An 11,529-nucleotide genomic window follows, 5' to 3' on the forward strand; every position below is an offset into this window, starting at 1 on the left:
CCAACCCAGGGATCAAACCTGCGTTTCCTGCAGCTCCTGCATGGCAGGCAGACTCTACCGCTGAGCCACCAGGAAGTGGGAAAAAGGATCTTCCTCAATCAGCCAGGTCAGGAGGTTGCCAGGTCTTTACTATCCCTGGCCTGAGGCATCAGCACACATTGAGTTCACCTTAAGACAAGGGGTTGATAACATAGGTGAGCCAGGAAGGGCTAGCGAACAGAGAGGTCTTGCCTTCTCTCCTGAAACCAGACCACACAGGCACGAAGGACCTGCTTTATCCATCCATGAGGCCAACCCTGGGCATTCATTTCATTGAAAGAATAAGAACTGCTTGATTTTATTCATAGATATCTAACTGGAGTTCTTCAAACAGATCAAAAAGGATATATTTTTTTTAAGTAATGAATCTGTCAGATGTTTTAAGCCAGAGAGCTTGGTTTTAGTTCCCATTTTGCCATTTACTCTTGCATGACCCTGAGTTACTGATGTCACTTGAGTTCAGTCGCTTGGTCATGTCCAACTCTTTGCAACCCCATCGACTACAGCCTACTAGGCTCCTCTGTTCATGGAATTCTCCAGGCAAGAATACTGGAGTGGGTAAGCCATTCCCTTTTCCAAGGGATCTTCCTAATCCAGGGATCAAACCCAGGTCTCCTGCATTGCAGGGTAGATTCTTTACCATCTGAGCCACCAGGGAATGCCATCACCTATCTGGGCCCCAGTTTATTTATCTGTTGAGTGGCTGACTAAACTAGACACTCTTTTCCAGTGGAATAATCCTGTAGGTGGAGAGGAAGGGCATCTAGGAGCTAAGTGGATGAGATATCCCACACCTCCATGTCAGGGCACAGACTGGACTGGTTCACATGATTCCCTATGAGGAGACATTTCTGCAGCTAGAATTAGAAAAAGGTTGGGGAAAGTGGGAGGTCTCAGAAAGCCCACTGCTAGCTCTCTCAGAGGAGAAAATCCATCCAGGACTTGTTCCTGGAGCTGAGTTAGCACGCAGAGGGGCTTTGAGTTTAGACAGTTGTTTATAGTTTTCACAGTGAAGCCCTCCAACTTCCAAGGATGCAAGAAGAGGCATGGGCTGGAAGCATGCCTTCCAGCCCAAGCCTGGGGGAAGCCAGGATTGGTGGAAGGCCAAGTGAGGCAGAGTTGGGAGGCTGGGCCACAGAGATGCCCTTGACTTAAAAGGCCATGAAGCCAGGTAGTCTCCACCCCCTTGCTCTGCTCCCTGGGGCTCCACACTGTCTGCTTCCACACCAGGAGAGATTTCAGTTGCTTGGACCTAAATCTTGTCTGCTCGTTTCTACGGCTGGCTCCAGAGAGCACTCCCCCTAGAGCTGTAAGGCGAAACTTCATCTCCAGGCGCAATGCCTTGCCCGTCGAGATCGGATGAGCTGGTTTTCTTTGTGAACGGGAGGAAGGTAAGTGCTGGGTATCACCACCACAGTTTGCAGAGTCAGCAGGAAACTTCTAGCCTGAGGGAAGCACATGTGACCTGTTTGGGTTGAGACCCCCTCCAATCAGGGACAAGAAGCCAGAGACTGGGAACCAGTCTACTTCGGCCTGTTCTACATTCCACCAGGGAGTGGGAGAGGTGATAGAGCACTGGGGGTAAAGACACGTGCCTCATGTCACATGGCCTGGGTTCCAATCCAGCTCCACCGTTTACTGCACAACCTTCTACAAGTCACTTCACTTCCCTGAGTCTCAGGGTGCCCGTCTTTATGACTATTGTAGAGATCGAAAGAGAGATGCTTCTTTCATTGATTAGAAACCTCTTAAATGCTTATAGAGGACCTCAGCGCTGGGCCCAATACACCAGAAGCACTCTATTCTAGCAATGTATTTTGATTCTCAAATTCAGGAGGATAAGAAGTGGAGCATTCTTTATTTTTCTATTTATGAACTTAATTTTTCTGTTCAGTTTCCATTATACAGAATTAGTTGATATGTGCATGTGTGCTAGGTCACTTCAGTTGTGTCTGAATCTTTGTGACCTCTTGGACTGTAGCCCACCAGTCTCCTCTGTCCATGGGATTCTCCAGGCTAGAATACTGGAGTCGGTTGCTATGCCCTCCTTCAGGGGATCTTCCCAACACAGAGATCAAGTTTTTGTCTCTATGTCTCCTGAGTCTCACTGGGTCATCCATTCAATCCCCATAATAGTCTCCTCTCTGTTTCCAATGCAGGTGATTGAGAGGAATGCAGACCCAGAAGTCACTCTCTTGAGCTTCCTAAGAAAGAACTGGATCCTTTTGGCCAGAGTCTTGGCCAGGTCTGTGTTTGCCTTAAAGCTTAGGCTAACTGTGATTATGAAAATTAATCAAACTTCTCTATCTGCAAACAGCCAGGCCCCTTGGCCCTCATTCTCTTTTTGCTCTTGGCAATGGTTCTAAGGATATTAAGTTAATTGAGCTATTTGAAAAGGATGAAGTTTCCCCAGAGTTTCTTATATCTTGATTTAATAATCATGAAATAGAAGCTAAGCTCTTTCCTTCAGCACTAATTATTCCTTTAAGGGCCTTCCAGCTTCCCAAGAGGGTGGTTATATAAGAGAGGTTTGTTTTGCATGTACCTTACCCTGGAGGAAAACCAAATTCTCCAGATTTAGGAAGAGCACGTGTCATAGGAGATACCTTTCTCAACATCTATTTTCTCACAAGAGGTTTTCCCTCAACTTTCTATATTCTGAAATTTAGATTTTCATAATGGCTAACATATTTTAATTGATAAATCTAGTGGATCTTTCGAAGAAGACAAATTTTTTAAAAAGAGACATTATAAGTTTTGTTTAAAAGCCCACATGGTTATCACTCACTGTCAAATGTTTGAAAATTAGGAAATCTCATTATAAAAAAGAAATAGGAAGAAAAAAAAAAAGAAATAGGAGTTTCTCATGAAAAACAGTCATTCTTACCTGGCAGCAATCTTGCTTAGAGCTGAGTGGGGCCTGTCTGTCATCCTCCATCTAAAAGGGAGCCCAAGCTCTCCAGGTACACTCAGCCCACTCCAATTCATTCACATACTCTCTGATAAGCATTTATGGTTATGACTTAATTTAGATGAACAAGCCATATGGCCTTTTTTTAAAAAGCCAGTGATTCCAAAGTCTTCTTAGCCAGTCTAGTTAATTACTAGTTTATCCAATCCATAAACTATGTGGAAATGGACCACAATCAGGGAGAAAGATGACTTAAGAGAGGAGCAGAGGCTGGGCCTTGAGATTGGACCTGGACCAAGAGGGAGCAGAGAGGTAGAAAATAAGGATGGGAGTTTCTCTGAAGGCTCACTGACTGGGTTTCAAATGCAATACAAATAACTGAGAAGATCTAGCAATACATTAACCTGATAAAAATAAGTATTTCTCTTCCAATTACATTAATCGGAACCCAGAAGACTACCTATAATGAAATAGGATTTTTCTAAAGGGCTTTTACTTTTGTTATCTGACAAGATGCTTATGATAAGCCTGTGAAGATCAAGTAGATACTGCTTTTCCCTCATTGCTAGTGAGGAAACAGGTAGGGAGAGGTTTGTGTGTGCAGCGTCATACAGCTAGTAAGACACAGACTGGTCTTAACTGAGGCTTGGAGGCAGGGAAATGTCTTCTCAGACCTGCATCTCACTCCACGAAGGAGACTTTCCTCACTAGCAACACCCTAGGGAGGAAGCTCTAATGACGGCGACATGTCCACCAGGAGTCTTTCCTTGACCGGCCCTCCCAGTGCGCCTCACCGGAACCAAGTACGCCTGCGGAAGAGGAGGCTGCGGTGCCTGCACCGTGATGGTGTCTAAGCGAGACCCCACGTCCCAGGAGATAAGGTATCCACACAGATGCCCGGAGGTCAGGCTCGCATTCTCCTCTCACAGCTGAGGATGATCTCAAAGGCCTTCCAGCTTTGTGATTCTAACTCTCTCTAGGTCTTAGACCTCTCTGAAAATCTGATAAAAGCTTGTGCTTTTACAAAAACTACTAATGCACAACACTGTAAAACAACTATACTCCAATCAAAATTAATCACAAAAAGAAATTAATAATGTTTTACACAGTTTCCAGGGGGCCATGGATCTCCCAAGGCCCATTGATGTATCCCAGTTAAGAAACCCCAACTTAGGGACCTCCCTGGTGATCTAGCAGTTAAGACTCTGTGCTTCCACTGCAAGGGACACAGGTTTGATCCCTGTTGGAGGAAGATCTGGCGTGCTGCAGATCCCTCATGCTGTGTGGTGTGGCCAAAAAAAAAAGAAACTCCAATTTAGGCCAAACATTCATTTGACAGGTGAGGAAACTGAGGTTCAGAAAGATGAAGTGACTTGTTCAGTCATACAATTAGTAAGCCATAGAACAAGAACTCAGGCCCACATTTTCTGGCTGTTTTTACTGTTGAACTGAACCCGGCCCATGATTTCAGCATTTCATGAAGGGCCGGATTCCAGTACTTGGACTGCTCCCAAATCTGCTGGCCCAAGATTGCAAAAAATGGCCTCAGGACACAGGCTTTCCAACTTTTCTAAATAACCTTATACAGAGTTTAAAATAAACAGTCAAAAAAAATTATCAAATATGGTTAAAAGACAAGGTGGGCCTTTTGCCTGTTATGGGATCAATGCTGTCATGAGTAATAATTGACATCCAAATTATTCCTGATGAGACAAGTCCATACCCACTGCATCCAGATCCAGCTGGGTCTGTTCTGGGCTTGGAAAGGGTTTCTGAGGTTCAGAATGCCCATATTCCCCCTAAGAACCCCAATTATTACAGATGATAGAGAGTCAGCAGAGAGGACTCTAATTCTCCCTCCTGGTCACCCCTCCAGTCCGCCCCCCTCTAGACTGAATGACAGGCTGGTTGAGGGGAGGGGTTCTGCTACGCTTCTTCGTTCCCACATTCCCACCAGGCAGAACTGTGTTACTCCTGTTGATTTTCCCTGTGCTTCTCACATAAAGACACTTCTCTGTCACCGCCTGCCTGGTGCCCATCTGCTCTCTGTATGGGGCTGCTGTCACCACTGTGGAAGGTGTTGGAAGCATGAAAACCAGGCTTCACCCCGTGCAGGTAAGAGCACATCCCAATTTTCTCACTTCTTAACCCTATCTTTGTAATCAAAGCTGTGTTGACTGTGCCTCCTAGGGCTTCTACGTTGTGGTCCAGAAAGTAGAAGCTTTAGATACACCCTGATCCAGATAATAATATCTGTTAAATGACTTAAAACAAAGCTAGAAATACATCCATATTTCATTAGCTGATCATCTTTCTTCTTATTTTGTCTGCTTGAATAGTAACAGCATGATCAAAATATTAATTAATGCATATTAGACTGCAATGCAGAATAAATATTACACAGAGGGTACTATGCATAGAATAAAATATCTTGAGGATGACAGGGTAAAGTTTAAGTTTATTCCCTCTGGTATGGAGTTTTAAGAGTACTGTGACACGTATGGGCAGAAACACACCAATCTCTCAGTCATCGGCACAGGGGTTGGGGAAGTCATACATTCAGACACACTAACGCTGCAAGTACAACCAGGCAGGAGTCAACTGAATTTAATCATAAGAATCAATTCCAGGAATGTTAGCAAAGGCAGAAGACCCAGCAGAGTTTACTAGAGTCTCTGAGAATGTCAGAGAGGATGCTTACCCCCAGACCGATAAGCCCAAATCCTAGGATTACACTAAGATCTGCATCCAGAGCAAGCCTTCTCAAGCTTTAATATGCCTAAAAATCAATCAGCCAGGAGCTTTCTAAAAATGCAGATCCTGATTCAGAAGGTTTAAAACAGAGACCTGAGGTTCCACATTTCCTACAAGATCACAGGTGGGACCAACAACAACACTGCCAGTCCACGGACTGCACTCTAAATAGCCAGGACCTAGAACACAGACCCGACTGCACTCTAAACAGCCAGAACCTAGAACACAGACCCGAATCTTGGACCTTGGAAAGCAGAGCTCCTTTTGATCCACACAGAAGAATTTGGAGAAGAGAGTAATATAAGCTCCATAGTGGAGGGTCTCTCAGTTACTCAGAAAGACGTGACCCCTGCTCAGAACCAAGCCGGGAAAGACGTGGAGGTGCTCGATAAAACTGTTTTTTAATTACACACACATTCCTTGTCATTACTGATTTCTGGAGAATTCTCACTCTGGGAATGGAGGTTGTGCACCAATAATTTCCTGTTAGAAGGATCTGGACATTTGAGCTTGAAAAGCAACTGTAATGCTAGGACACGGCTGCCGGCTCACCTCCCCTGGGAGCAGCCAAGGAAAGGGGATGCTGGCCAACTCTGCCCGAGGTGAGGGTGCACTGCTCAGGGAGGAGGTCCCACTGTGACAAGGGAGACGCTTGACGTGGACCCTGGTGGGAGGAGGTGACAGTGGGAAGTCAGGGCCTGTGACCATGCCTGTGTCCTTCCAGGAGAGGATTGCCAAGAGCCACGGTACCCAGTGCGGCTTCTGCACCCCTGGGATGGTGATGTCCATGTACACGCTGCTGAGGAACCACCCACAGCCCTCTGAGGAGCAACTGCTGGAAGCCCTGGGGGGTAGGTCTGACCTGAGGCCAGGCGGGGGCATGTGTCACGCTGTGCTTCCCCCTACCATGCCACCCCAGCCCCACTCAGGGACCCCCTCAATTGTTTCTGAAGTAACTGTTTTCACCAGGAGCAGAGAATGTCAAGCTTAGCAGCTGCTCACCAAAGCACTTGCTCCCCAAACAAGTGGCCCACACCCCCATCTTAACACCCTGCTTTCTCTTCCCTACCCAGTGACTTTACCTGGCTGCCTTCATTTGGGCTGTCATAACAAAGCACCACAAACTTGGGAAAAGAAAACAACAGGAATTTCTTCTCTTATGGTTCTGGAGGCAAAGAGTCTGAAATCAAGGCCCTAGAAGAGACTTTTCCTTTCCTCTTTCCAGCTTCTAGTGGCTGACAGCAGTCCTGGCCCTCCTTGATTTAGAGATTCATCACTCCAATCTCTTCTTCCATCTACTTATGGCCTTCTCCCCTGTGTATCTATGTCCAGATTTCCCTCTTTTTCTAGTCCAGCCACTGGATTAAGGCCTACCCTAAGATGAGTAGGGCTTCCTCTTCACCTGATTACATCTGCAGCTCTGCAGAATTTCAAATAAGGTCACATTCACAGGTTCCAAAGATATCTTAGCACATCTCTGGGGACACGATTCAACCCATAACACAGCTCTTCACATATTGAAAGGATCTTTTCAAATTTACAATGGGTTTAAGTTACTAAAGAGGAGTTCATAGACATATCCTTTTTGCAGGAAACCTCATGGGTTTCCCAGGTGGCGCTAGTGGTAAATACCCACCTGCCAATGGAAGAGACGCAGGTTTGATCCTGGGGTCAGGAAGATCCTTTGGGGTAGGAAATGGCAACCCACTCCAATATTCTTGGGAAACTCCATGGACAAAGAAGCCTGGAGGGCTACAGTCTATGGGGTCACAAAGAGTTGGATGCAACTGTGCACGCACGCATGCACGCGTGTATTCACATACACAGCATCTTCTGCTTCCTCTCAACAAACCTCACACTGGGTCATCAACCATCACTAAACAAGACATCTGTTAGACACATAAATCCTTAGTTTGAGGCCTAAAGTTTAAGCCCACACACTCTCCTAGTCTTCCAGTTATAGTGGACTTCCTTTACTCTCTCTGCTCCGTTACAGGACATCCAAACAAGTCATCTAAAATCCTGCCTTCCTTAGGTCCTTCCACTACGTGAGGTCCTTCAACAAGTCCTCATCCCTCACATGGCCACACCCACCCTCCTTCCCCCGGCATTCAGAGAAGCCCAACAGCTGGCCTCCCGAACTCATTCTTCCTCCTCAGCTGTGTGACTCCCTACTGGCCAGTCCCCTCTCAGCCCTCCATCCTCTGCACATTTCCACTTTTGCCTGCACTGTTCCGTGAACCCCGAGTGCCCCTCCCGTGCTCTCCATCAATCCATTTCTTTCTCATCCTTCAGCATGAGCTTCTTTGTGAAGCCTCTCCAGATGACCTTGATTCCACACTAACCTTCCTCCACCGCAGCCTCCCCCGCACCTTCATCCCTTGGAAACCTGAGGCTCTCGTACTTTCCCATGCAATAGAATCACCACAGACCTCTTAAACGCAGATTCCTGGGCTTGTCCCCAGACATTCTGATTTAGAATTGGAGAAAGGCCAGAGATTCGCATTTTAAACAAATACCCTAGGAAATTTCTGAAGCAGTGACCTAATGTCCACTGAGGGGCTCTACTAACAAGCTGTCAAGGCATGATACCTCGCTCATATACAGCCTTAGAAACAATGCATATTTTCCTGTTTTAGGATCACTTACATCTTACATAGTATCTGAAATATAGTTGTTGTCAACAGATACATGTTGAATGAATGAATAATTTAATAGATGGATGCAACTGAGCTCACCAGATAGACTATCGTCTTCTTTCAAACAGAGAATAAAACTAGAATTGAGGTGATGGGAAGGGTATTATCTAAGAGGAAGGAAAAAGCAGTGAACAGCCTAGCAGATATTCAAATATCCTCAAAAACAAACAACTGTCTTCAACTTTCTAAAGAAAAATAAAGTAAAAATCACTAAAAATAAAACATACTGATAACTTTGCTTTTTCTCTGATTAGGTAACCTGTGCCGCTGCACTGGGTATCGGCCAATTCTTGCAAGCGGGAAGACCTTTTGTTTGGTGAGTAGGGGGCTGCGGGGGCACCCACAGAGCAAGAATGACGGTGACAAATGGTCTAGTCTGGGAACACAGGAGTCGCGTTTTTAGACCATGCAAATAGATCGTAAGGAAGACTGACTGAGTTATCAATAGCTCCATCTAACTCACAGGAGTCTGAGCTCTTTGTTGAGGGAAGGGTGGGTGTTATACTACTTTTCACCCTCGACATCACACCACCAGAAAGCCAGGTGATCTAGCCAGCCAGCTAGACATCTTCCATGACGATTTCAGCAAGGCATCGGGACAGGACAGGGAGGAGGTCTCCAGCAAACCCAAGGAGACAAGCAAAGACAAGGAGTTTGCCTGGGGGAGGCAAGGTTAGTGCCAGGAATCCAGACCAGCTGGGAAAGTGTGAGCAAATAAAGAAGCCAAAATGGCATAGTAGAATCCAAACTTCACCCCAACTACCAGAGTGCAGAGAGATTCCCCCACCAAATAGTGACACCTCACTGGGCTGCTGTGAAAATCAAATGAGAAATTGAAGGCATGTAGCAAAGTCTTGAACTCAAGACTCACTTAAAACTCAACACGTATTTACTACTGTATCGAGGATGCCCTCGACACTACAAATAGCGTTTGCCAGGGAGATCAAACACATCTGATCACCCTCTGCAGAGGGCAGGAAGGACATAGGCAGTACCACCCTTAGACCCAAGCAAGGAGGATCCCAAACTTCAGAGAACCCCTCTCCGGTCCCCTTACAGCCAATCTCAGGAGGCCACAGGGCCAAAGTGACTTGTTCACTTCAAGCCTTCACCCTTTTCTGGACTATGCTCCAGACATGGTCTTGACCCCATTCCCAGGAACAGGCCTCTTCCCCCAGTCCATCTTCCTTGAGAAGATCATAACAGCCAGCATGTGCACCAGAAGCCAAACACTGGCTATTCGGGGAGGAAGTAGACAGAATTTGGATTTGCAGGCTGGTTTACAGGTGTGTGAGGCCCCTCACAGTACAGACCTAGAGCCAGGGTGAGGAGGGAAGAGCAGCAAGCCCCAGGCCAGGGCCTCCATCTGTGCTCTTGCCTCAGCTCCATGAAGAGTGGACAAGGGCCTAGAAATGAACCAGCAGGTGTGTCCCGCTCCCCAGAGCCAGGCCCATCCCCCATGCCTGTCCCATCTTCTATTGCCACACGGGGGAGCCAGTGGTTGACAAGCTGAGAAATAAAATGTATGGCTTGTAAAGCCATCAAATTACTGGTGTAAACGGAAAAACACTTGTGAAATACAAATGAAGGAAGTTAAAGGCAACCTCTCTCCCTCTGGAACATGGATGTTATCCACCTTTCCAAGCACAGCCTTTGGGGGTAAAGGAAAAATTGTAGTCAGAGACCCACCGTGCAGCCAACAGGCCCCAGGAACCTTAACGGGTGAAAGGAAGCGAGTCCCAAAGCAGGAATACCCAAGGCTCTTATCTGCTAAGCAAGAGGAGCCTGGCTTCCTCTGTTACCACTCACTCATGGTCTGTCATGAGAGCTCAGAGTTTTGAGTGATAGAGGAAGTGCTACTGGCTTGGCTCAGCTGGTTTTGCTTCTTGGGCAGAACTAGGAAGCTGCCAGCCTGAGACATTTGTGCAGAGACAAAGAATTCAAGTATCTGGAAGAAAGTATTTTACTAGAGACTTAGGAGAGACTATTTGAGGAATAAAATACAAGAAGTAAGGTTGGAGAAATGGGAAATGAAAGAACCAGCGAATGGAAACCGGCTTTAAAATTCACTGATTGTCCTTTCATTCCCAGTCAGTGCCATACAGATTGCAGATGGTGGGGAGACCTGGCTCCAAAACTGCTTTCTTTCTTTGTTTTTCTTTTTATTTTCTCTTTTTTAGGTCCCTATATAAATGATAATAGTCAATGTTGTCAAATCTTGCAGAGAATGGATACTAGCAATGGTTATTGCTCTGAAAAACATCTTATCAAGTGATTCTACAACTAGGAATTCACCTTAAAAAAAATTCAGAGATGTACACAAAACTATACCTGCAATGAACAGAAGTGTTTATGTTATTTGTAGTTATAAAATATAGGGAAAAAATTAAGTATACATCAATGGCAAATTTTACAAATATATTTATGGAATAGCCAGAAGATAGATTAATATGCCATCAACAAAAATATATTTTAAAGACTTTAATGACAGTAAATAAATGAACAAAAAGTCAAAATAAAAGGCATATTGTACTAACTATAAATATAATACAAATATATATTATATAAAAATGTTTATCAGTAATGATAGTTTCTTTTATATTTCTTCATATTCTTTATTATTGTTTATGCTATTTATTACATATTGTGACTATATTATATATTCTATCTATATTATTTATCTATATTATATATTCTGTATCTGAATCATATTTTTAAAATAAAGCAAAAAGGAAAGATCTTCTGATTATCCCTATTCCAATAGAAACCACCGAAAGCGACTTAAAAAGCTTGGAGCCTCATTTAAATTGCCAAGCCCTTTAAGGCACACACTGATTTACATGTCAGAAAGTTTTTCATAGGAGAGGCAGGTGGTGAGAGGGAGGCTCAAGAGGGAAGAGATATATGTATATGTATAATTGAGTTGATTCACGTTGTTGTTGTATAGCACAAGCTAACATAATTATACTCCAGGAAAGCGAGTATACTCAAAATTTTATTTTTTTTAAATAGATATCTGTTTTTAAGTTTTTCATCTCAAGGCATTTCACTGTCCTAGGAGTCAAATGGCTGTCAACAGAAAGGAACAGGAAAATGCTGCCTGGATCTGGGAGAAAATGATTCTTC

The 11,529-nt window shown here is 44.8% G+C and overlaps 1 protein-coding gene across 1 annotated transcript in view; it reads left to right on the forward strand.

Annotated features, from left to right (window-relative positions):
• The first annotated feature begins 1,229 nt into the window (after window positions 1-1,229).
• LOC105003640 (aldehyde oxidase 2) overlaps window positions 1,230-11,529 on the forward strand; it is a 77,707-nt gene continuing 67,407 nt past the window's right edge. The window contains exons 1-7 of the mRNA XM_010860941.1: window positions 1,230-1,430; window positions 2,199-2,256; window positions 3,735-3,831; window positions 4,957-5,065; window positions 6,429-6,555; window positions 8,658-8,719; window positions 11,462-11,529. Of these exons, the coding sequence (XP_010859243.1) occupies window positions 1,377-1,430; window positions 2,199-2,256; window positions 3,735-3,831; window positions 4,957-5,065; window positions 6,429-6,555; window positions 8,658-8,719; window positions 11,462-11,529 (575 nt within the window). The 5' untranslated portion in view covers window positions 1,230-1,376. The remainder of the gene's footprint in view (window positions 1,431-2,198; window positions 2,257-3,734; window positions 3,832-4,956; window positions 5,066-6,428; window positions 6,556-8,657; window positions 8,720-11,461) is intronic.

This window comes from Bison bison, unplaced genomic scaffold (genome assembly GCF_000754665.1).
Source record: "Bison bison bison isolate TAMUID 2011002044 unplaced genomic scaffold, Bison_UMD1.0 scf7180017864471, whole genome shotgun sequence".
In the NCBI taxonomy this organism is placed as follows: Eukaryota; Metazoa; Chordata; class Mammalia; order Artiodactyla; family Bovidae; genus Bison; species Bison bison.